Below are 27,523 nucleotides of genomic sequence, written 5' to 3'. Positions count from 1 at the left end.
TATATATTCTTATTAATCATTTCACATATTAACGGCAACAGTTAAATAGAGATTTACTAAACACTTAACATAAATCAACTATTATCAGTTATCAGTCATCAATTCAGCTAACACAGCAAACAGTTATCAATTATATTCAACAGTTAAATCAATCAGGCTCTTAATATGCCATAGCTACTACTAATCAGTCCCAGGTGCCAACTCCCCTTCTTCATGGGTTTCCAAGAACTCATCCAAACTTCCAAGGAAGTACGTAATCAATTAAAACGTTTTGATTAATTTTGGATTAATTGTTTAATCTCAACATTAATTTACTATAATAATATGACATGCCTAGTGGTTGAATCCCATTGCTTTGCTTTGCTTTGTGCCCAACATGTTAGTATGCTAAGGTTAGGCACATGCCAAGTCTGATTGCCAAATGAGGCCGATTGCGTGTGCCTGTAGCCTTGTTTTTATTCATACATAGGGCTCAAGTTACAGTACAATGCATTACCCGATGGATATGCCTTTAATCATGTCTGAATTTGATGAAAAATCGAAAGTTCAATGCACCATTACTCAATCAAATTAATTAATGCACCATTACTCAATCAAATTAATTAATGCACCATTATTATCTTAAACCTTTTTTTTCCCGTCATTTGTGGGTTAAGCTTCACAATAATTAAATAAAAGCATTTCTCAGTGCATGTGAGATTTTTTTTTTTTTTTTTTTTTTATCGTCAGAGTTATATTTTAACTATTAGTCAATCAGATCAATCACTTCCTAAACTCTCATAGTAATCTGAAAATCAAAAGAGTCAAATGACGAGCTGTAAGATCTCAAGTCAAACGGTACATTTACAACCCCTAAACTCGATCGTAAAATTCCTCTCAAGCCCATCTCATCATTAATCACTATGTCAATAAATCATTGGTACGTGAGATTAAATTCTAAGCCATCACATGACACACACATTTATATACGTATAATAACAATGAATAATTTTTTAAATTATAATAATTTAAATCTATTTTTTATTTATAAAATACTATATAAAAGATTTACGACAACACATCATTGGTGGATTAATTTGATAATTAAATCATCATCGATTATTATTATTATTATTATTATTATTATTATTATTATTATAGGTGCTGCCATTAATTAGATTAATTAACACTAATTATAAAAAAATATTTTTAAAATTATAAAAGTTTAAATTTTAATAAAAGTTAAAGGAATAAGAAAAGGAGAAAGTTAGGAGCTGCTAAATACCTAAAAAAAGGGTTTTTTTTTTTATACAATTTAAAAAAAAATATTTTGAGGATCAAAAGATGATATTTGCTGTTGATGACAGATGGATGCCAACAGATTTTGAGGCTCTATCTCGTGACCATGATGAATGAATAAGATGTAAAGTTTGAGAGATCACGTGTCATCATTTCATTGTAAAGGTTTTATTTATTTATTTAAATGAAAAATATAGAGAAATTGGACAAATTTGACCAATCCATCACCCATAATTAAGAGTGATTAGTATTTAAAAAATCATTCAATTTATAAAAAGTCAAATTTAAAAATGAAATATATTTAATAATTTTATATTAAATTTAAAGTGTAATTAAATATGAATATATGTTATTTTGTTTCAAAATATGTAATCAACAAATAAAAATGTTTTAATCAAATTTTAGATATTTTAATATGAGAGACATTAATATTATATTAAAAGAATTTTTTAATTTAAATAAATTAGGCCAAAAGAATATTTTTATCCTCCCTTAACTACAAAAGTTAGGGTTGGATTAAAAAAAAAAGAAAAGAAAGAAAACCCCAACAATATGATAAACTAAATGAATTTCTTTAAAATAACTCAACCATTTTTCCTTTTTTATTTGGAACATTTGCATGATCATTTAAACAAGCAACAATATTAACATATTAAATTAAAAATAAATAAGAAATTAGCTCATAAACATGTGAGAGAGATTCAGTAGAAAAACTTGCATGACATCACACGCACATATTGCGAATATTTTAATTATTTGAATCACGTGTAAATTGGGGGTGGAACTAGACATTCATCCTTTGGGACCAAACATAAATACTAAAACAAAAGTAAATGAAGTCTTAATAAATACGTAAATTAAGAATGTGATTTGTGCATTTAACTGTGAAATATTTACTATGAAAAATAGTTTGATATTTACTATGAAAAATATTTACTAGGATATTTACGTTTGGCTTCGTGTCTTCATCCGCCTTAAATGGATCCTTATTCTGTAGATATCTCCTACATGTGTCATATCTACCTCACGCAATGGTTGCATTTCATTGTAACTTCATTAATTTGTTAAGCTTTAAGTGAAATAAATTGTGAATGTGTCAGATTCAAAAGTGATCAGGTCAATTGGAAAGGTTGATCTACAGTCAATGCTTAATCTTCTTCCTCTTCTAAATTAATGCACTCGCTTACGCTTATGTGTTGTTTCTAGGTAGGAAAATTAGCTCTTTAGTAATTTGTCGAAATTGTTAGTGTCGAGCGGTCAAAAAAAGCTTAGGGTCAAGGGAAGACTAGTTTAGTATTCATTAAATCATTAACTTAATTTATTCTTAAATTTTATTTGCAAATAAATCAAACTACTTACGAATTATTAAAAGTTCACTCGATGAAAGTGAGTATTGACTTGATTCATTTTTTAAATGAGCTAAACTTAAGTTTAAGTTTATTAATATTTAATTAATTAAAATTCGCGAGTTCATTTATTTAATAGGTTCACGAGACAATCCATTAAAAGGCTCGCAAACAAACTCATTTAACTAAAATTATTCATTTTAAATTTATTATCTTAAGCATAACAAAATTACATAGCTTTGAACTTCATAATTCTAATTGTAAAACTCATTAGAGTTGTAAATGAGTCAAATTATTTACCGGCTATTTGAGGATCGATTAGATAAAAGTTCAAATTGACTCGATTCATTTAATAAGCTAAGTTTGAGCTTATTAATATTTGACTCATTTTCTAAATAAACTAAAATTAAATTAAAAAAAAAATTAATAACCCAAACTTAAACCCTTTAAAGCATAACTTGCTTGAATCGTTTACACTTCTATCTCCGCCTTTCTACTTTGGCATCTCAAGAAGGGACCATAAAAAAAGGGTATTTCTGGCCAACTAGAGTGCAAAACCCACTAACTTTCAAAGATCCTTTTCTTTTTATTTTTCCTCCATATTATGCTTTCATTGATTGATTGATGTCTTTTTCTTAAACAAAAATACTTCACTAACTTCGTATTAACAAGGTGATGAATGACTAAAGACCCTTTTTTATCATAAAAATCCTACACAAATTACAAACTAAAGGAAGAAGACAAACGCAAATAATTGGCGGTTCTACGTACAATCAAAAGGCAAGCACTAGCAACAAATTAAACTAATATAGCAATAGAGAAATTTTTTTTTTTAAAAAAAAAAAAACCTTTTTCTTTTTCTCTTTTTATCTTCTGATCCAATTCATTGATTTTTTTCATTTTCGTTTTGCAGCAGATGGGGAAGAGTTAATATTGAAATCAGACTTTACATGATGAACTAATGGAAATGAAGAGAATTAAGATTATCGATGAAGATGGTCCTTATCTCTTTTGCCCTTGTTTTCCTCTTTCATGTCTCCTTTATGAACAACGGCCTTCAATTAATTCTTTTGTTACTTTCCAAACCTTAAAAAATTGAACAAACTTTGGCTCCTAATGGGTGCATGATCCTTATATCAGGGCTTTCAATTAAGCTAAAATATTTTTTTAGCTCCAAGAATTCTGGAACCTTTGGAAAATTTCTTTGTATTGAATTCTTCTTTCATCTGGAAATCCTTCTCCAATACCAACCTATTTTTGGCCCAATCAATGCTGCTAAGCCAAGCCAAGTGTGACACACTATCATCAGCAATCAAAATTCTCTTCATTTCTGCTCTATTTTTGGGATACCACTCAGAAAAATCACAATCCAAGGAGAATGTAGTAGACAAGGGTAATCGGTAATGCTATCAACATTCCGAAGATAACCCTGAAATTAAAATTATATTAAATCATATAAAGGTAAATGAAATTATTTTCTATGGATAGATAGAATTTTAATTAATTACTTACGCAGTGCTAAGAATGGCAGGATGGACATTGTATTCCTTGGCAAACACAAATGGAACAATTCCTTGTGGTAGTGCAGCCTATTACATCAGAATAATTAAATCATGTTGATTAAGTACTTGATGAATGGATAAAAAGTGATAAATTGTAGTACGAGATAGGTAATTACTAATTAATAATGGTTAATGCGAAAGTGAATTTCACCTGAACAATAGCGACATGGAGGAGAGTACCACGCAGCCCAACAGCAATTGAAGCTGCAGCCATCACTGCAGGACCAGTCAGGAAACGAACAGCCATGGCAAATGAAGCCACGGAGTTCCCACACGCAATTATCTTCGGTTGTAAAGCCATAAACAGACCTTTAATTTTCACCATAATACATAACAACCAAATCAATATAATATATACACGTACTTCCACCAGAAAAATTAGATAAAAAATAAAGTCTATCTTTATTTTTTTGTTCCCCTCACTTCAACCACCTTCACCGAAACGGTACGAAACAGGCATCTCTCACCACCGATCCCCACCAACCCTGGACCGCAAGGGACCCGGCCCCATATGTCGGGTGGAGATTCGATTTTATAATCTTAAGACCCTTTGATTTCTTTAGGTGATGAAAAAGGCTCACAAAAAGAATTGGATGGCTGTGAGCTGGGCATTCAAAACCTCAACTTTAGACAATGTAACCATCACTGCGTACCAACCATATCGATGCCCCTTCCACACTACGGTGTGGTCAAAATTTTGCCACGTTTGAAACACTAAGTATCGATTTAACATTGTATTTAGAGATCTAAATTTATTTTTTTAATAAAAATATTATTTTATATATTATTAAAAAAATAATTTTATTATTTTTATAATTAAAATTTATTAAATTTAATTTTAAATTATTTTTTAATATTTTTTAATTAATATATTTAAAAAATATTTTTTCAACCACAATTTCAATAACGCGAAATAGGCCTAACACTGCCAGACATCCATCCAAAACCCCTATCATATCACATATTGATTTGTAGTTGTCCCTGTTAATGGATAATAGCTCATGTATTTTTTCTGGGTACAAGAATTATGACCACTTACCGAGGCTGAACATAGCCATTCCAAGGCCAGCATCAGACAGTATGGAGATCGACTTCTCTATTATTTTAGGCATAGCCACATGCCACCTGCAATGAATCCATAAACATAAATATCAATCACAGTAACTTAAATATCATTTGTTCTAGCAAAAGTCAATTTGTTTCAAAAGTTTGATTCTTTGCACTCACCGGAAAGAAATTAGAGACCAGACCAGGCCAATGAGACTGGAGTATGTGTTTGGGTTCCGAATCAATTTGCGCCAAACCATGATCAATATCAGACGGGTCATCACGCTCGCCGGAGGCATATGTTTGTTGGCTCCAGACTCTGGTGCTCCGGCGGCCTTTGGGTGGAGCTCCGCCGTTGAGCTTGACCCTAGCTTGTTAAGTCCAGTGGGTCCCTCTTTTTCTCTCCCTTTCTCTTCTCCTTCTCCTTTACCAGCAAAACTAAAGTCTTCGCCAGGAAATTCTCCAGCATGTGCAATGGCTTTCACATTTTAAAACAAATTTGAGAAAATTTTTAGACTAAAATAACAAACAAATTCGATTATTAAATTCATAATTGTATATAATGAGTGTTGTCCGTATTGAAGGTTGAAATTATACCTTTGGTTTCCCCATCTTGTGGGTGGTCAGCAACTAACATTCTGATCTCCTTGGCTCCCTGGTCTGACCGGCCAGATTGCTGGGATGCTCCGAAATCATTCCCGCCAAATACATCGGAGACCGGGGACGCACTGGAACTCCACACAAACATGTGCAGCTCCTTAGCATCATGGTTTGCTTTCGAATTTTGTTGCTGCTGTTGAGGCTGGTGCTGCTGCTGATGATTCTTGGTGTTCTTTGTGGAGACTGTTGAAGAAAATTCTGTATTTGGTGCTGGGTAAGATGATGGTACTGTCTGCGCCGGATAAAACCCGAATCTCGGAGAAGAAATTGTAGCCACTGGAGCACAATTTTCTTCAAAATTTGAGGGCCGAGGCGTTGGACCTCTTGAAGATTGTACAGAATACAAGTCTGCTGGGCCAAAATTTGATAGCCTTCCGCCAGGGAATCCCTGAACTCCCATCATATTATACAAGTCGGAAGTGTTAAAATTAGATCCTCTAGGGGTTGGATTTCTCGATGAACTCAAGCTGTATATCTCAGCTCCAGTAAGATTCGACGGACGAGGAGTCAATGCAGAGAAAGAACCAGGGCCCAAAGATCGCCGAGAAGCATTCGATTTCCTCACCGTCACATGTAGCTTCCCATCATCACCAATCTCAGCATCCGTTTCCAAGAAATCTCTGCCGTCTAAGGAAACAACATCAGAATCCACCTTGAACGAAACAATGGAAGCTGCAGTTTCAGGGAACTGCTCCATGATCAACATCTTGGCTCCTCTGTACTCAAAAAGAAACAAAAGAAGAGTATACCAAATGATACACTGCAAAACCACCACCTGAACCATGAGGCTACCGGAGTACTCGCCGTACATGGCGATTAACAGAGGAATGCCCATGACCAGAGTGTTTGGAAGAGTAGACAAAGAGAAAATTGTAATCATCCATTCTAAACTTCCATTTTTTGTGAAATTAGTCCAAATACCAAGAGCGACAAGCATTATAATCTTTTGAAGCGTATCGGCGGCAATGAACCTGAAATTCATGGCGTAAGGATCGTTGGTGGAGATGAAATGGAAAGACAGTAACGGCACAGCAAATATCGCCACGAACCGGTTGATGCCGGAGCACTGGTCCGGGCTGAAAATCTTCCACCACCGCACAGAGCCGTAGGCCAATATCATGGCAACATAGAGAGGAATCACCGCCGTTAAAACGGTGTACAGATCCTTCCAGCTAATCATGATTAATTATTCTTGTCTCCCTCTGTATCACTTCGAAAAGTAAATTCAACAGAAGGGGAAGGACAAAATGGGCTGAAACGAAGTAAAAAACCGTTAACTAAGTAACTACTCTGCACTCTGCAGCAGCTACACCTGCAGTGCACTGCTTCAGATAAGTCTGGAGAGAGAGAAGTCGGGCGGTATTTTGCGAGGAGAGATATGTAGAGGGAGAGGGGAGAGAGACAGCTCAGTGGCTATATATAGCCATTTGTGAGTGTACATAGTGATTGTGAGAGGCTTTGGTGGTAATCGTAATGAGTACTGTGTCGGAATTACCGAATTAGGAAAACGTGGCGGGAGGGACCATTGGTGTGGCAACAGTAGTGGTAGAGTGTGTGAAATTTTTTTTATATTTATCTATTATTTTTTTGTAAAATAATTTATTTAAAATAAAAAACTAATTAAAGACTTAAAAAATTTATAATTATTAAAATTTTAAAAAAAATAATAAAATTTAAATAAAAAAATAAAGCAACGGTCAATAAATAAAAAATAGTTTTAAAAATAAAATTCATAATTTATCAGCTCTCAACATGTTAGCTAATTTGTTTGCATGTTAAAATTAGTATCACCTAAAGTTTCATTTTGTTGATAAAATGATTTTCCAATCATTTGTAAAGCAATTAGTTGTTCGTTAATGTTGTAAATTGTGGTTTAATGAGAAACCTTTTTATTCCTAAAATACCATGCCTCTCTCTCGCTCTCATTCTCTCTCCCCATTTTTGTCTCTTCTTTACGTTTCTAATTCTCTCTCCATCTCTCTCTCTCTGTCTGCTTAATTCTATTTCCTCCATATCTCCCCCTCTATCTCTCTCTTTCCCATTGTTTCTGCTCTCTCTCTCTCTCTCTCTCTCTCTCTCTCTCTCCCCCTTCCCAAACACTCTCCCTCTCTCCCACACTCTATCTCTCTCAAGCGGTCACAAAAAAGCAATCCAAACTCTAATTCCTATTAGCTTCCATATATAAATAGAACCCAACACTCACAAACAAGCAATTTAGAATCCAAAATAGAGATAATCAAATCAAAAACATAATCAAAATCCATTATTTGAGATCTTCAACTTCAAAAATTTCAATTCCAGTAAGCTTCAATTACACAAGAAAAAGCAAAACAAAATTATGATATTGTAAATTTCAAAATTTAATTCATAGTAAATAATGGTAGCACTTGCTTCTTCTTTGGAATTTAAAAAAATGGCTTGCTCAAATTTTCAATGACAACACACTTCAAAACCTAAGTAAACCTGTGTTTAATTAGTACATCTAATGCATGTTTAACACCAATTATTGCTTTGTTAAGCAAATTAGGTACACCCCAGGCAGCTATATTTGGAGTTTAACTCAATTTAAAAAGCCTATGTGATGGAACAATTTATCTAAAAAATATGAAACAGTAGTGAATAGTGATGTAATGAGATGGAAAATTATAAGTATTTTTTATGCTCATTTGGCTTGCAAATTGCAATCTGTGAGTTAGGTGCATTGAGGTGATGCATTCACTGGTTAGCAGTTGAATATTATGCATGCTTGAGTTTGACCCACAACTAGAAAGGGCAGATTCCTCCATTTATATAAATTTAATTGATGAAGGTCAAAAACCCATATCCTCTGTGTCTTATGCTGTGCCTAATTTGTCTTCTACAATTTCTTAATTATATATTTATATTATATTGCATTCAACTACAAGTACTGTCAAAAGTTTCCATTTCCTAATAATATTATTATTTTGCTGAGGTGAAAGTTATGAAGTAAGCCTTTGACTAGTTCAGAAATTACATATTAGTTGAAAATTACACATATGCATGATTGAGTTGAAAATTACACACATGCATGCATGATTGAGGAAAAAAAAAAAAAGAATTGTTCAAAAAACAGGAACAACATGAAAGTAACTTCTCTTCTTGAATCATGAATAGAAACTTATTTTATATGTATGTGAAGAGGAGATTTAGATTGGTTGGGTTTCAGAGAAAGAAAAGTGAGGGATTCCCAATTGCACATATGTTAATTATTTAACAACAAGATTGTGTGTAATGTTTTTCTTCTTTTTTCTTTTTTGTTTTTACCAAGAGATTTGATTCATTTCGTCCAGAATCTGATGTATGATGATGGGCAAGCCGAAAAATTTCTGGGAAAAAGACATAAGACAGTCTAGACTGTCATTTACAGATGAAATTCCCTTGAGGAAACACAAACAGTTGTGGTGATTAAAACTTGGCATAATTATTAAGAAATTTTTTGGTATCTTTGTTATGAACATTCAAATAAAGCATAACAGGATAAAAATGGAACTGTTTCTGGTCACTAAATTAATTAAAACTAGCAGACTCTTTTTCAACAACAACAACTTCTATCTCTTTCAATTCCCTACTTGCTTCTTTCAATTTTCTTCTTGTACTCACATGATCATACACCCATTTGAAATTTTCATCATCCTATTCATTCTTTAGCATCATGGAATTATCCTGACAGATGTTAAAGACATTGCATGCATGAGAGGGAATCAAAGATTAGATAGAAAAAAAAAAATTTAAAAGAATACAATCTTATGCAAAGATTGTTCATGCATCTATTTCTTCTATCGGATCATCATTAGACTGTAATAATAAAAACATGCCTTTGGGTCATCAAGAATTGATTGGATGCTTAATATTTATATATATAAACAATACAAGTCATATTCATATTGACCATGGGAAAATATGACTTTCAGTCAAGGTTGCGTACAAGCAAAACCTTACCTCATTTTACAATGTCTATATATATAGGTTTCTTGAGTTTAATTTCGTCTAATTATTTTTTAAACTAATAATTTTGATTTGATGACATTAAAATTATTTTTATAATGAGAAGAATCCGCATTACATCATATTAGGGTTACCTTTTTATAGCTGGCATCCCTGATATCCAAAATATATACAATAATACCCATGTTCCATAAAAAAAATGGCATCGCCACCCGACACCCCAACTATATATTGGCAGTACAAATTGTAAATACTTCGCTTTGCTCACGTCTCGTGCAAAACATTATTTCCTTTGCTGAGTTAATAAGTGTCTAATAATTCTTTTAACTCTATAAATTTGACTAATCAAATGCAGAGAGATCAGATTAATCCTCAAAAGAAGAGAGAGATATCTATGGAGATAATCATTCGGATAACTCTATATCATTGGGAAACAATAGGCGGAAGGGAAAGCTTTGAATGATGAACGTCAGTCGCATTCATATACCTAAAATATCAGAGCCTTTTGCTCCTCCATGATTGAATATGTGCATTATCATGTCACACTAAAGCAACATCTTTTTGGCACTCAAGCTTACCCACCATTATTAACATTCTTTCCTTTAAAAAAAAAAATCCAAATAAAAAGTTTCAAGGACATCACTTGGCTTAGACCATTGGCAGCCCCTTGGAATCTACTGTAAAATATAAATTAAATCCTTTCCCTCTCATATTATGAAATGCATTTTTAATTGATTTTAGACTAATTAACAACTTGTAGTCCATCGTAAAATAATAGTATACAGATTATCAAAGGGATGTCAATATATACATACTATCAGGAAACGCAATATATGTACATTAATGATTAATAAAAGAAGGGAAATTATAACAAAAAAAAAAACTATCTTTATCGTTTTTCGCATTAGAGTTCTGAAATTAATTTCTTAACAAAAATGAAATTGCTTAGATGCAGTTAAGGAATATTACAACTTAGTTTTTCTGAAAGTTAATCCACGTAATTTTCAAACTCATTTATTTAATTGTTGTGCTGGCATTTTAATAAAATTATAAATTACTCTCTACCTAGATATATATAGACGCGGAAAACTTCCAGATTATATTTTATTTTTCTCTAATTATAAAATAATACAATAAAATTATAATTTTTTAATTAAATTCTTTTAATTAAAATTTATAACATATGTAGAATATTGGTAAAATAAAATAATAATTCTGTAATTAAAAAAATAAATATTATAAAATATAAGTACAATTTCACAATAAAATTTATATTGTAAATTTATAGTATTATTTTATTATTTTTATTATAAATAAAATAATAAATTAAATCTAATAGACTATTTTGTTAATAAAACAAAACAATAATGATTAAATTGTTTCATATTAAAAATAGTGTTAATGGCATTTTTTTTACAATTAACAGTAAATTAAATGGATATGCTAATTTTTAGGTTTATTAAAATTGTAAGAACTAAATAGATGTATTTTAAAAAATATATGGATTAGTTTATATATTTCACTAAATCTTAAAAACTAAATTATAATTTATCATAACTTTTTTTTTATTTTTACTGTGTCTAGACAATTTTTTCTCTTTATTAATAACACAATTTGAGGTATTTTTTTAAGTTAATCTTAAATCTACTTGAAAAATGCACAAACTAGTAATTTTATTTAATTCATAAAAAAAAAAAAAGAAAACCTCAAAGGAGGGAAGAAGAGGTGGACTCTGCTGAATATTTTAACAAATAAGAAGGTTGGTGTTGATTTAGTTGGTTTGATTTGTAATCAAATTAAATTGAAAAATTAAAAATTGAAAAATAAAAATTATAGAATTAAATCTATCAAAATAATGTAAGGAAATCAAATTTAATCAAATCAAACAAGTGAAATCAGTTTCATTTTATTTAATCGGTTTTCTCGTAGAAAACGGGAAAAGAAACACAACTCACATCGATCATTTGTTCATTTCCAACCATAATTCACAATATGGATCAACAAGTTCTTCTGCATCCAAATTAATTATTATGAAATTGATTGTAGTAGAAATTAAACCACACAGGAAGTCAAGACTCAATAATGATCCAATTACACATAATCGCAACCATCAGTAGAGGAACAATTTCTTATGTTTCCGTGCTGGATTGCTTGTTTCTTTATATTGGATATGACCATTTTGATCAACACTCTCCCATTTTATCCCAAATATGCATTCCGTGTACTTTCTTTTAGATATGGTCATTCTAAATTTTATTCATTATTGTAATTTTAGATATTATCTTACCATCTCCATTTCTGACACTCATTTTGTAAATTGACTGATGAGGGTCACAACTGACCAATAAGAGTTGACAGACATGGTGAGAGAGAACATTGAGGTTAGAAGAGTTGACAGACATGGTGAGAGAGAACATTGAGGTTAGAAGAGTTGACAGACATGGTGAGAGAGAACATTGAGGTTAGAAGAGTTGACAGACATGGTGAGAGAGAACATTGAGGTTAGAAGAGTTGAGAAGACAAGAGTATGATTTGTGATTTGCGAAGGAGGAAAGGAGAATAGCTTAATCTTCAATGCGACGTCACAGAGAATAAATTAGGAAGATGGTGTTAGATGGATCCATGGCGACAAGGCTATAGAAAGGATGGCTGGTGGGTCATGAATGGTTCAATTGTTCCAAGCGGAGAAAGAGTAGGACAAAGGAGGATGTAGCTAAAGAAATGAAGGGTCAAATTGATTCCTTATTTTATTTGAAAAATCTTAATATATAATTATCTAAATAGATGCTTTATAAATTTAGATATTATATAATTTTTATTTTGATAAAAATTAAAATTAAATAAGGTATAATAGTATTTCTCAATTGAGGTAAGATATTTAAGTGTTAACATCAATTTATAAATGATTATTTAATTATTTATATAGAAAAATATATTAAATAACATTAATAATTATATCATTTTAAATCTTATTTTGTTCAACAATAAAATATTGATATTATATTTTGCTTGATCTGTTTTAATAATTTTTTTTTTATTCACTGACTTAAAAAAGAGAATTTGTAGAGTGGAGAAAGAGAATCCATATAGCCGACCCCAAATTTTTGAGATAAAGACTTAGTTGAATTGAGTTGAGTATTCACTGACTTAAAAAAGATAATTAAATCCACCACTTAAAGTAGAAGTCGATATAGAGGCTAGAAGAATGTATTTGAGGAGTCCCAGCAACTAGTAACTCCACAAAGCCATTCTCAGCTTAATTTATATCTGTTGCATGGCCTATTCTCTTTGGAATCACCCGATCTATGGTTCATTCGAAGTAAATGTGAATGCTTCATTTGATGCTCGTTCATCATCAGCTGGTCATGGCATAATCAAGGGATTCCCAATGTAGGTTGGCTGGATGGTGTGGCCTCGTCTTTTTGTGCCGGCTCTCCTCTTTTGGCAGAATGAATTGCGTTACGTGTAGTTGTTCAATTTGCCCTCAGTAGAGGTCTTTGGTCTTGTGTGATTGAATTTTATTATTTTAAGTTGATTGAGCTCGTTTCTTCTGCTATAGTTTTCATTTTTTGAAAATTAGAGGCTATTATTTATAATATCAAAGTCTTTGCTAGCTTATTCTTCTATCTCTTGTATTTTTATGGGTAAAAATGCTAATAAATATACAAATTGCGTAGCTAGGAGTATCCAATTAGGCTGCCTTGCTGTGGGACGGACTGCTAATCCCCCTAATTAATTAGTGGATCTGTTGTACAAGGATAGGCTGCATTTGCTTTCCTCATGAATGATAGTAACATCTTTCTGATAAAAGAAAAAGAAAGAGACAAAGAAGAAGGGGCTAGGGCAGTAGGTGTTTCGTTTGGAGAGAAGACAATATAAAAAGGGCACAGTATTAACTAAATCAATTTGATTATTTTTTTAAATTTTGATAATTGAATCAATTAAATAAATTAATTAATTTTAAAAACTGTAAAATCAACAACTAAACCAAATTATTAAAATCAGGCAGTTTAGTTGGATTCGACTGAAACCGAATAATAATGTACGCCCTAAGTATATGCTTGATAGCGTGCGAGAGAGTTGCTGTGACCAATGCTTTAGATTTATGCCCGATGATATAATATGTGTACATAAGATGCTTCACTGGCTTCAAAAGAGTGTCTGACCCTTTAAGCCCATCAAACAAAACTAAAGGAATCGAAAGGTTTCTATCCAATGATTGGGGTCCACATGTACCCGAAAATGACCCAAAATTTGTGGGGAAGAAAAGCCATAAGCCTGACACGTGGGAGTCACATGCACATGCAAGCTTTTACAAGGGTCACCACACACTTGCACATCTGTAACTAGAAAGACTTGCAGACTCAAAACGCCAGAACCCCATCTCCTTAATTTACAGGGCCCTTAAAATTTGCCCATTAAACAAGAAATAAAGAACTAAAATGATTTCAAAATAAATGTCAATGAGCATTGCTTCTACCCAAGTACTTATGGTGTCTACATATATTATAATTACGGTCATGCCATGGGAGGTTCTTGAAATAATTGCTATTTCAATTACCTAATTATATTATTGCTGAGTTCATGGGGAAAAAAAGTGTTCTTGCAAGTGTGTGTGCCAGAAATTTTATAAGTATCTCATTATGGTAATAATAGATTCTTCGTTGGATTTAGATTAGATTTCATATTTATTGTCTCCTTTCCATTGTTGCTAGCAGATGCCATATGTGTATGATTCTACGATGTTGTAAAATTAAAGAACATCACTTCAATTTTTCTTCAAAAAGCTGCTTCTTTTTTTCATGTCTACATATGAGTATCTATATGGATATTATCTACAAACCTAACCACAATCTAATCACATAGCAAATTTGGATTGTTATTATAGCTTGTTTGTGTTGAAGCCTTTTTCTTTTTTATCTATTGGTACACAATGAGGATTCATAGCCCTGTTCTCTTTCTTATAATATTTTGTTTGAATAAATTCAGTCACTTCCTTCACAATCATTCAGATTGTGCCTTCATTATTAAATTAAACAAAAATATTAAATATAATTTCAATTTTTCTTGAATAATAAACATTTTTTGCTTGAATAATCCTTTCATTACTCACATTTAAGCATGATTATTACGTTAATTTAAGACTTAGATAATTTATCCTATATATGCGAGTGCTATTTTCAATATATATATAAAATTTCTATCATTTCACTACATATATATCATGCAACCAACCGTAACTTTTACAATGAATAGATTTTAAGAGTTGATTATGAAGGAATTCACATGAAATCCGTCAAAATCAAGAGATATAATAAAATAATTGGTCATATAGTAGTTGCATTCTAAAATTTCTCTATATTACTCCCTTCATCCCACACACAAATTAAGAAAATATAATTAATATAATTAAAGTAATAAACTTTGTTTAGTCTTTTCCTAATATACTCTTCTCTCTATTGTTCCATTAAAATTAAATAATTTATATATATTATTGAATTATTCTTGAAATTAATAAATTTTACTTTTTTTAATGCATATTAGTAAGTTATTAAATAAACTAATATTTAAAAAAAAAGTTGGAACATATGAAAAAGAGGAGTATAAATTTATTTTTGTGGGATGAAGAGAATGTTTATTAAAATGAAACGATCATTATCTAGATAGATTATCTTTCCCATACTCTCTATAGGTAACATTATATATAACAAATGAAATCACTATCTAGACATATTATCTCTCCCATACTCTTCATAGGTGACATTATATATAGCAAATGAGATCATAAGACATAATTATACCGTCAGTTATGATGAATTGAATTCAAACTCTCAACCATTTAAAAGTACTCCCAAATTATTCACAAACTCATTAATAATTTGACATGAAAAGTGATGTAGTTATGTAGATGTGAAGGGAATAATAAAAGTTAAAAGCAAGAAAGCATATTAGTCCAAGTTTTGAGTGATTGGAAATGCAGCATATATCCTTTTGTGCAACCAAAATATAAAGGCTCTCGTTTTGAGCAGTTTGCATATAGTAAATATAGTTTTTGAGCATGGGTGAAGCAAAAAGACTTCAGCTGGTTGGCCTATTGGGCCTCTCACGCACCACCACCGTATCACCCCCACCACACAGCTCTCCATGCCTAAAAACTCTCCTCAGGATTCCTCGTCTCATGCATGGAGCCACCCACCAACCCCACGTCTCCTTTTCCTAGGCAATAACACACATAAGCTCATTAATGTACACTAGAATGGCCATACTTGATCTACCAGCTACATATGATCGACATCTGCCCCAAAATTATCTCCATAATTACATTTCATAGATCATTAATTAACTCTAATTTCAATTTAGATACTTAGATGAAATGTGTTTGATTAATTAGATGAGTTGTCAATTCAACAATGATCACATATCCCACACAGCACCCTCAACTTTTCCTATATATTTAGCTAGCTAGCTAGCATTTCCTGATCTCTTCTGTTATCCTTGATCACTTTATCCGTTTTTGGGGAAGATAAGGTACCGATTTCCCACCCCACGTTAATCTTTTGATACTAAAAGGCTAACACAAAAACGCAACCTTAATAGAGAATCTTGGACCATACAGTTCAAGTTGGTGGTGGAGATGAGCAGTTGTTAATGAGAGCTTACCAGACTATGTGGTAGGGTTTTTGTGACCCAAAAAGTTCATGAATTAACATATGCAAGACCTTTCTCAAAAAGACATTTATATATATACATTTATTTAGCCTTTGAATAAATAGAAAATAATGAATCCTATCTCACCAATAGGAATAATATATATAGTTTGCCTGGCTAGCAAAACAAATCATGAGAATCAATATTCAATGATTATTAAATTTATTTTTTTTTAATTTATTGTTTTAGGTGTCCAATTTATTATTTTGTTGAGCTTCCTAGCTGCAAAATCAACATCTTTTTAGAACCCCAACTAGAAATACGTATCTCGCTCCATGTGAACACTAGTATTTTTGTTATTATCATTCAAAGGAAACCATAATCTAATTTATCTTTTTGTTCATCAGTATCTTCTTCATGAATTTCAAGATTTTGATCCTGGCAATTGAGGTCCGTTGTTATATATATTTTTTCTCAAAATTAACTATGAATTTGCATTCCCACGAGCCCACTTAAGTAAGTTGAGGGATGGCCTCTTCTTTTTATTGGGCCTTGTACATTTTCCTCGCACCAAGATGAAATTTCAGTGATCCCTCCTTTTCAATTCCCAAACAATGCCTTAATAATTATTCCACCTTTATTTTTCTTTATCTTTTCTTGATATTAACAACCCGTCTGGAACTGGACATTATAACTAAATTATGGATAATCTAATTTAACAATGTGATTTGATTCACCTTAAGCTTGGCAATGGCATCAATCACATATATTCACATCAATAGTAATGTGGACAGTTAATCCACCGTTTGACACATGTGATTAGCCACTAACTTTGACTCAACTTGAGCCGTGATTAAAACTTAAAAAATAAAATTATCTTAAAATAAAACTTTTAAAACACCAATAAATTAAGTATTGAAAGTAGGTATCGTGTTCATAGAGTTGTTTAATTAATGCACCTTAATTAATTTATTAATGAACTCCAAAGCCAAGCATCATGTGAAGAACATTCTTTTGAGATGGTGTCACTTGCCATGCATCCTCAAAACACTACCCTTCTGCTATCTTATTATAATTTTCTATCGTGCTGTGTTTTAGGAAATAATAGATAAATCAAGTAAATCAAGCTAGAGATTTGATATATTGTTTGCTACCCATCTCTTTGGATTTCACCCACTAATTAGAATTGAGAAGTGAGTAAGTTAAGAGGAAAAATATTTAATGAGGGCTCGGAGACATGTTGAGTTTATGTTTTGACAAATGTTATGTTGAAAAACAAAGCTCTGGATGTCACAAATTCATTGGTCCTTTAATAATTGGGTGTGAATATTTACTCTAAATGTTCGGTTGAGAGGGAGTTTATATTTAAAGTTGTCAATATTGTGATCAATACAACTCAACTCAACTAAGCATTTATCCCAAAAATTTGGGGTCGGCTATATAATATTGTGATCAATGTTAGAATAAAAACTTTATTCTAGTTAATTACAATTTTTTAGTTCCAATTGTAACTTAAGCATAATATTTTTATAATTTTAGTGATAACTTTAGTAATAATATTGAGTATAGTTAGATATAGGGTTGACAATGGCTAACTTATTTAGATACCTCATATTAAACCCATAAATGATGAAATATGAAAGATAAATCTAATTAAGTGGGACTAATCACCCAACTAATCATACGAAAATACGAGTCACGGCCATTGAAAGGGCCCAAAAGCTGAATCTTCTAATGAAGAAAAAAAAAAAAAAAGAAAGATGGCAGGTCTTATATCAGGAGGCACCATTTGTTCCCTCCTAATTTCTTCTTAATGTTCAGTGAGTGTGGACTAAATAATAACCCAACTGCGATTAGCCCCTCTTCTACCGACATTGAATCAGATCATTCATCGCTGCAATAGTTTCTAGATAGGCCTACAGCACACCCGACAGTTAGTAAAATAAGGGTTTAATCTACCAATCAATTGAAATTGCGTTCAGGATTGTGAGAAAATCAATTATACCAAAGAAAAGAAAAGAAGGGTTTAATTTCAAAGGCATGAATGATGAAGCAGAAGAAGTTACATTTTGGATGTCCTACAAAAATATAACAATAGTTGTGCGTAGGGTAAGGTCCTTGTCTCGGACAGTAGTACAAGATCCAGGAGTGTCCCTTTGGGCTTATGTGAAAGGGGGAGAACCTCTCCTGCACTTTCTTAGCTGTGTTGGCCCCAAAAAAGGAATTGCATTATGAATTGTCTGATCCAATCCTCAATATCTTTGGCCTTTTTCTTTCTCCTCCTCATCTCCAGCTCATGATTTTGCAGGAATGTTTAAGTTAGGACACTCCATGAATCTCTAGCGTTCTTGGACATTGTCAACATTTCTTGGAAACAAAACATTTGCAGACAAAACGAAGCTTCTTGATGTGCTTCCATAGACAAAATTTTACTGATACAATGTTCCTGGAGAAGACTGCTCAGTGAATGATGAGAATATTTCATGTTCGAATATCGAGACAAAATTATACCCATTATATAAATCACAACCAAAAATCATTTAAAACAGTTTTCTATTATCTCTAGATATTAGAGCAATACTTCCTTCACTTGTATAAATATAAATTCACCTCTATAATTATCTCTCAATAATAAAGTGCTAGAAAATAAAATATTTTTAAAGTTGTAATATTTTAATAAATTTTTTTTTTTTTAACATATCCTGGTCAGTACCCTTGGGCATAACCCCCTGCCATTGTTGAGAGGAGCAAAGAAATTACGGTCTTGGGGGCAAGCGTAGCCTTGCTGGCAAATTGGGCTTGAGGTAGGGGTTCACGTGGATCTGAAGGCCCATCGTTTCAAGTTTTATTTAAAACTTGGAGAAGTGTAGGATAGTTGGCACCCATAGCCATAGCCATAGCCATAAGGAACCAATGATCAGAACAGAAAATCGAAAACTGGAAAAAGAAAAAGAAAAAAAAAAAAGATTGATTATTTGAAAGAAATTTAGAGGGCTACTTTTGGTTTGAAATATTAGTGTTAGATTGCATTTGTGATAGTAAAATCTTATCCTGTAATAATATCTCTGAAGAGATTTGGATACCACAAAACATGAAGTGGAAGGGCCCTCAAATTGGGAGCAGCCTATTTCATAAAGCAAAGCCTTGGCCATGCCCATTACCAAAAAAGTCAGCTGCAAATTTAGTGCGTGGACCAATCCTGCTGATAGTAAAAACTTGTTATTTTTGTTATTAGATGTCTAAAGGTGTCGAGGATAAATTTAATTAAATTTAAATTAAAAAAAAAAACTTTTAATAAATCTTATATTCGAATGAAGGACAAGTGGATGGAGTGGAATTACTGAAAATAAGGAAATAAATGAATTCAGGGGTGCATGTATAATTTTCACATATTTGGAATGTTTAAGGCTATGGCTACCAAGTGGATATTACGTAGGTTAGGAGCTATCCGAGAGATAGTAGTCCACTTCGAGCATGGAGGGCTCGTAAGATGCCTAATTAAGATTCTTTATTGCGAATTATAGACTTGAGAGGGTGCTAAATAGTTAAATGAATTTTATGCAGTCCATATCGTATTTAAGGTATTATACTATTATACAGTATTTTTGTAATGATACCTTATAATACGACCTCTCTCTTAAAGACACGTGACACCAATATAAATAATCGAAAATTTTACAATATATCGATTATTATCATTATTATTATTGTTATTTTCTTAAAAAAACATATATTAATTAATGACACATTCTTTGGTTGCTATATTAACTTAGTGCATTTAGAGTTATAACTCTTAGAGAGCAGTCTATAGAATTGAACTCTAATATTAGACTAATACTACTGAGTAGATATATTGATTATTAAATTTTTACTCCAGTAGAACTAATTAAGTTACCGAAATTAAATTAAAAAAAAAGTAATATAAAATTTTAAAATGAACGAAAAAAATAAAGCAAATAGAAAACTTAACTTGTAGCCCCAATTTTTTCAAGGACAATTATTTTATTTTATTTTATTATATATATATATAGAGAGAGAGAGAAAGAGATTACTTAAACTCAGATTCTCTCTCACACAAAGTTATACTGCAAAATAAACCATTAATAACCATTGATTAATATCTAACCCAAAACATAAATACATTTAATTTATTTAAGAATATATATATATGGAGGAATGTTTTCGTAACGTGCATACAATATTCAAGCTTGCTTGACCTTGTGTCATAATTAATTAAGATGTGCATGTGTTAGGTGTTATAAGGCAAAAGGGGTTGAATTCCACAAAGACTATTCACTACGTATACTAAAAACGTGTAGAACTTGTAGTTTAAGCAAGAAGACCATTGCATTTTCACATTGTGGAAATTTTGAAATTTTGATGAAGTTTCTTATATCTTCAATTAATTCCGATGGCAATCTTCATTCATTAACATAACCAATTAACTGATTAATTATATGTACGCATAGCTCAAGCAATAAAATAATTGAATTTAAAAAAAAAAAAGAGAAATTGCTAGCAAGTAAATTATCCATATGTAGATTAGATACCATGTAGATACGAGTATACAGTATCTATCCCATGCATACATTTCTTTTTCCTGGGTGTAAACTATTATGAACATTCCTCTTGACCTATTTTCTTCTTTCCAAGTAAATTAATCATTGACTAGAGCAGAGACTAACAAGCTGCGGAAGATTGACGAGATTGCAGGGTTTGTGTTCCAACTTTAGAAGACAAGGTGGCGGCTGTGGCTGTAGCAACGGTGGAAGCAGTGGCGGTGGTTTTGGTGGGACCCTTGTCCAGGGAGGTGGTGGTGGTGACACGTTCACAACGTGGGCACATAGTGAGGGTGGATGCTGGGAGAGGCTCACAACTGTGAGGGGATATCACAGTTGGGGGGCCCACCTTCATTGCCCTAAGCTCCTCTACTTCCCTTTGTAGCCTTCTGTTCTGCTCTGTTAGGGAACCAAACCACCTCTTCAAATACTCGCATTCCATCTCTGTCTGCTTAAGCTTGCTCCTGTTTATTATATATAAGAGACCGTAAAAATGTTATTTATTATTATTATTATTTATAGTTTTAAAATTATGTACAATGATGCAAATAATAATAAATTTTTCAACTTCCCTTTTCCAAGTACAAATGATTGCAACCATAGATGTATTGGTAGCTATAATTATAAGTGCAGGCAATAAAGCCTTTGCCCCACCTCTCCATCTCTCTCAGTGGGGGTGGAGAGGGTATGTGTTCATTTCAAAGTTCAGATATTTCATTTTCAATATATATATAGCAACAATTAATGCCCTATTGCTTAAGTAAAATTTACTATGCAAGCTATAACTCCTTTCATTCTTAAAAATATATTTTTCCAACTGATTAATTGATTAATGTTATAATTATTAGGGTTTTCATAGTGCTCAAGAGGTTTAAATGCTAGTGATATAACTCAGAAATTGAATTTCCACTAAGTTTTGGTACTATTATGCTTTTGAATGATCAACATTATAATTAATGAAAGAAAAATATAAAGAATAGTGTTAATTTCTTTGAATAATGTAACAATATTATATATAAATTACACGTAATAATAAATCATATAAATGCATGGGCTAGTCCAAACTAATAATGAGTCAAAGAAACACTTATTAGAGTTATGATCTGAGGAGCACACGAGACCAAGAAAGAAACACATGCATCTCGATATATATATATATATATATATATATATATATATATATATATATATATATATATATATAACTTGTTAATATAAATTGTTGTGTGATATCATTAGCTTGATAATTTAGAGAGCCATAATTATATTGTTCCTCAAAGGTGAGCTCATTAAATAACTTCATCATTTATTGTTCATATTTTTGCTGAGCCACCTGTTCCCTCACGTGTCCACTTTCTGGAACTGGAAATCCTTTATTTATTTCTATAATTTGTCATTTCCTTAATTAGGTTATTTATTCTATTTCTATGGCAATAAATGGGGGAAAAAAAACAACATTTTTTTCAACTTCCCCATTTCATATGTCAAGTGTATGTCATTACGTGGATATCTTGCCAGTGACCAGAAAGATATGCAAATCCCCTATTTTATTGTTATTTTGGAAGAGCAATAATAATAATAATAATTAGGTTATAGGGTATTTCTATATAGCATCACTTCCTTTGAAATGTTCAAATCTAATTAGTTTATCAATAATGCTAGATTTTCTTACTAATTAAATTTACCTGATAATTAACCAATAAATCCAAGTTATACAAAACAACAAAAAAACAAAAAATCATTTAGTGATGAACATCACTTCGTGTCAACTTTGTCCTTAATTTACTGGCATGTGAACAATATTTCTGTTTCTAACTTTTTTTTTACAGTAAAATATAAGAAAGAAAATGACCCATTAACCCACACATACAGTTTTTATATATCAAGTCGAAAAGTATTGACCCCCCAAAACTAGCTAACTCCTTAAAACCTGCACAGGTATTTTGCTTTGATCATCCATGGTGCATGCCTGATTATTCTTTAATTATTTTTGGCCATGAAAATGACCAAAAGCATCTTTAAGAAAATAAATGATAATGGGTACTGTTATTTTGCATAAAATATCCGAAGGAAACCTAGCTAATACTGAGAAAGATCGTTTTCTACTTTATGGAGGTACGATAAATACGGGTAGAATCTGATTCAGATTATCCATATACTTTTGTGATATTCTGTCAACTTTAATATCTACCCTAGCACTCACTTTAATCCTAAATTCTTAACCCCCAACAAAATGATAATAATATATTAGACCACCATCAAAATTTAATGTCACCTGATGAGCATATATACATATATATAAGGACTAGTATAATACCTGGCCCTACGATTTTGAAACCACACCTCAACTTGTCTTGGCCTAAGCCTCAACTGCATAGCCAATGCCTCTTTCTGCCTCTGCAGTGATCACCAGAAGAAAAATTCACGATTATTTAAAATAAATATTTATATCTGTTATTTAAATCTATATATTTGAAGAAAGTTGGGGTCTGTCGGATCGAGTTTTTACTGGGTTTAAGGTGTGGTGTTGCCTGAAACTTTCTTCAAGAAGACGAGACTGTTCCTTGGAAAGACGGAGCTTTTTGCGAGGAGTGGCTCCATTAGTGCTTTCCTCTTCATCATCCATACCAACAGTGATCCATTCTTCTTCTGCTGCTGAAGGTACTTGGTTTATGTCCAAATCTCTCACTGCATAACCCCCTTCACCTGTTGTGATCGTTTGTATTCACCAAAATTGCAGTATTTTAGCATCAAATCAATTTTGTTGATCAGACTATATATATCAATAAAGCCATCACACGAGCTAGAAAGGGAAAAAAGAAGGAAAGAAACAAAGAAACCCCTATAAAGAAATTAAAAAGAGGGAAAAAAAACATGCAAAGAGAATAAGTATAGGAGATCCAGTATCAGATATATAAATTATTGAGCCAAAAGGATATCTATGAAATCTAATAGCCATAGAAAGATCCTTGAAAGACCAAACAAAAAAAAGGAGAGAGAGATTGTGGAGAATTCGTTTGTGGGTTACCAGATGAAGGAAGAGACGGGGATGAAGAGAAGCCAGGCATGGATATGGTCAACTCCAAGCTAGAAGAGCTTGTGGGTGAAACAGCCATGAAGCAGGTAGCTATTAGCTAGGCTCAAGAAAGAAGAAGAAGAAGAAGAAGAAGATAAAAGACTGATTTTGTAGAAGGGAAAAGGTAAAGTAAAAAAATATATATATTTAAAAAAAGATCAACAAAAGGAAACAAATGAGAGACAAAGCAGAATATGAAACGGAGGAGGAAAAAAAGGGGGTGAGCTATAAAGGTCAAATAAATATAGCAGGGAAGAGAAAAGAAAAAGAAAATTGAAAGATTGGTTTTGTTTTGTTCCCTTTGTTTTCTTGGGCTAGGGTTTTTGACTGTGGTCGTCAAGTCAAAGGGTCTGACCCATCCGATCTACGACACGTGTCCTGTGATTGGAAGATGTAGGGTGGTAGGAGAATAACCGGCAGCTTTTATGTTTTTAAGTTATGGGAGAGGAAGAAAGAGATTAGGATGAGGGTGAGTCTGGTTGTCGGTTCAAAGGTCAGATATTGAAATGATGATTGGGAGCCTATACGGAGGCTCTGAGGGCTCTGCAAGCATACCAATTCTTCTACTGTATCCTCTTGATTTTTCAATAAAAATTATTTAAAAAAAAAAAAAACCATCTTTAGTACATCTCAAATTCGTTGCCCTTCATGTACCCTCTCTCCCCTTTACATGATTTAATCTGGGCCATTGGTTATTGACTTTTGATCAAAAAAATTTTGCATAATTTAATATTGGTGTTGAGATAATGATGAATTTAATGGTGTTTCACCCGCTGGCAGGTAGCAGAGAAGGATTTGTAACGTTTACTTACATTAATGCAAGAGGGGAGATACTAGTATCAGATATAGACTCATTTATTATAGAGTAAGTTCTTTTTTTTTTTTTTGTTTAATTTAATTTCTAATTGGAACTGCATGTCTGTATCAATAGCTTTGGACCTTATCTAGTGTCGTTGTTAATTAATCATCCTTTGGCCTGGTCATATGTTCTGATTTCAGCTTAATTAACGTGACTGCCTTAGAAGTGGTCTTATTTATTTATTTCTTTCTTTTAATTAGATATTTTTATATATTTATTTTGTAATTTATAAAAAATTAATTCCCCTCAACGATAATTTTCTTTAAAAATAAAATTTAAGTTCTCTACATAAAACGCAGTGGTTAACACTACATTCAACATTTATTGGTTGGGAGTGGTCTTGTTCAACCCTTTGATTTCTATCTCCTTTTAGTAGGCTTTTTTTTCGTTGAATGGTCTTCTTGTTGGACTAAAGAATTATTCAAGATTATTAAAGTTTTGGATTATTTTTATTCTAAACATACGAATTTAAAATTTAATTTTAAAAAAATATTTAAAAACTATTTAAAAATAATCTTGAATGTATGAGAGAATGTATCTTTAATTAAAATTTAGTCTTGACTGTAAATTAAAAAAAAAATAAAAATCAAAGATCAACACAATTGTCTTAAACATATCATTTTAAATTAATTGACTTGTAAGAATATGTATACCTATTCCAATTAGGTCAAAAGTCTGATTGAGTCTCTAAATTATAAGAGAATATGAAGTTTAGCTCTTGATCTTTAATTAGAGTCAATTAAACCCTTTATTTACGCAAAATTAAACAATAAGCCCTGTTTTCTTTTGCACTCTTTATTAATTAACAAGCTTTAATCTTAAACTCTAATTATTTTATAATTTTTTTTTTTACTTAGAACTTTTAGCAAACACATTATCTACTACTCTATTTGCAATACAAATTTTATTTGAATAATTTTAAAAAATTGACCTGAAAATTTTAAAAACACAATATAATATTATATTCACAAAAAGAAATAGCAGTATATCATGAACAAAAAGTAATCTAGCTTTTTAAAATTTCCATAAGCAAAATTGTAACCAAAATAATTTTAGGAAGAAAGGAAAAGAAAGGAAAGGAAAGGAAAGGAAAGGAAAGCCGTCCTAGAATTGATTACCAGACAACCGATGACCCAAAAATTACAAAACCAAGCATATGATCTAACTTTTGTGAACACATTATTAACTTATAGAAAAGACTTTCTCCTAACTTACCTGAGAGGATGAATGAAGGCTATTAACAATGGCTTTAAACTTCATTGAACTTGAAGTATCATCACCAAAAGAATCCTTGTGTGTAGTGGATGAAATATCTTCTGATACGCATCGATCTGAAAAGAAACCAAGGCAAGCAAATACAATTTCTTCATATGAATGGTTCCTAAAGTGTTCCACCTGGTGGCAGCGGCAATGGCCTAGAAGCAAAGAGAGGACCACTGCCATTTCCACCTTGTTAAACCAACTCTGCTCTTTGACATGCTGATCGATCTGATGAGAAAATTGCGGTCCTTATCTGGTTGATGACATGTGGAAATGAAAAATCCTAGGGAATAGAGAGGACAAGAAACTTCTCGCATTCAGAGGTCCCATGGTTGATAGATATTCTTGGAGATGTCGGAAATGATGCGGTGGAGAGCCCTTCCCAGTCACTCCAGCAAACGAGGAAGAAGAAGAAGAAGAAGCAGATGCAGCGGAGAGGGATTCCCTTCCCAGTCCACAAGCAAAGGAGGAAGAAGAAGCAGATGCGCAGGAGGGGAGAAATCAGGAAAATTTTACAATAGCAAAAAAATAAAAAAAAAAATAAAAATCATAAGAATAGCTAAATAAATAAATTATACAATTTCACACATTAATTTTTTAAATAAATCATAAAAATTACAATATAAAGTATATAATCATAAAAATTAATATAATTAATGTATAAATAAATTTATTAAAATATTAAACTATGACAAAATAATGTATAAATTAATTTATGAATCAAATATTAAGTAATTTTGTAATGTAATAATAATTTTATTTTCAAAAAAATTATTAATTTATTAAATTAGAGCTCCTTCCAAAGTTAATTAAAAATTATTTAATAAAATTTAGTTAAAATTGGACATCTGAAAAAAATTGCTATGCTAACCTCCCTACTTCCCAATCTGACGAACAGAGTAGGAAGAAGAAGATAATGAAAATTGTCATTATACTTGAGCTACCATCGTGATTGCTTTAGCTATCAATAGCGTTTGACTAATCAACGTTATTATCAGATGATTTCACGTGACTTAATAAACTTTAATTTCGTGGGCTTTCAATTATATAAAATAGTAGGGGAGGAATTGGAAAATGGTCTTACACCTTTGAATTTCAATTAAATTATATTGTGGCAAAATTTGACCCGAAAATTCCACCACTCATTAAAAGTTGGTATTTGGTCAATCTGCTCATTGAATAAGTCAGTTTTAGGCAAATTTCTATACAAAAATGCTGCTAATTTTTTTTTTTTAATTGAATAGATAAACATAAAATTTACA

General features: G+C 31.7%; 2 protein-coding genes across 3 annotated transcripts; both read right to left on the bottom strand.

Moving 5' to 3' along the window:
- Positions 1–3,304: 3,304 nt before the first annotated feature.
- LOC110660550 (auxin efflux carrier component 3) lies at positions 3,305–7,319 on the bottom strand. 2 transcript variants are annotated; one of them, XM_058136146.1, is made up of 7 exons: positions 6,865–7,296; positions 5,831–6,609; positions 5,414–5,711; positions 5,226–5,311; positions 4,338–4,495; positions 4,137–4,213; positions 3,305–4,053 (listed from the first exon to the last, which is right to left on the bottom strand). In XM_058136146.1, the coding sequence occupies exons 1-7, from the start codon at positions 7,071–7,073 to the stop codon at positions 3,987–3,989; spliced, it is 1,674 nt and encodes a 557-aa protein (XP_057992129.1). In that variant the 5' UTR covers positions 7,074–7,296; the 3' UTR covers positions 3,305–3,986. The 2 variants fall into 2 exon arrangements, with proteins under 2 accessions (XP_057992129.1, XP_057992128.1); XM_058136145.1 differs by having other exon boundaries at positions 5,831–7,319.
- Positions 7,320–21,023: 13,704 nt separating this feature from the next.
- LOC110660551 (homeobox-leucine zipper protein HOX3) lies at positions 21,024–24,362 on the bottom strand. Its single transcript, XM_021818899.2, has 4 exons — positions 24,095–24,362; positions 23,576–23,772; positions 23,384–23,463; positions 21,024–21,530 (listed from the first exon to the last, which is right to left on the bottom strand). The coding sequence occupies exons 1-4, from the start codon at positions 24,180–24,182 to the stop codon at positions 21,188–21,190; spliced, it is 708 nt and encodes a 235-aa protein (XP_021674591.2). The 5' UTR covers positions 24,183–24,362; the 3' UTR covers positions 21,024–21,187.
- Between the last annotated feature and the right edge of the window lie 3,161 nt (positions 24,363–27,523).

Source organism: Hevea brasiliensis, chromosome 15 (genome assembly GCF_030052815.1).
Source record: "Hevea brasiliensis isolate MT/VB/25A 57/8 chromosome 15, ASM3005281v1, whole genome shotgun sequence".
NCBI lineage: Eukaryota > Viridiplantae > Streptophyta > Magnoliopsida > Malpighiales > Euphorbiaceae > Hevea > Hevea brasiliensis.
Note: the sequence above shows the minus strand (reverse complement) of the source record. Positions and strands in the feature narration are given on the sequence as shown.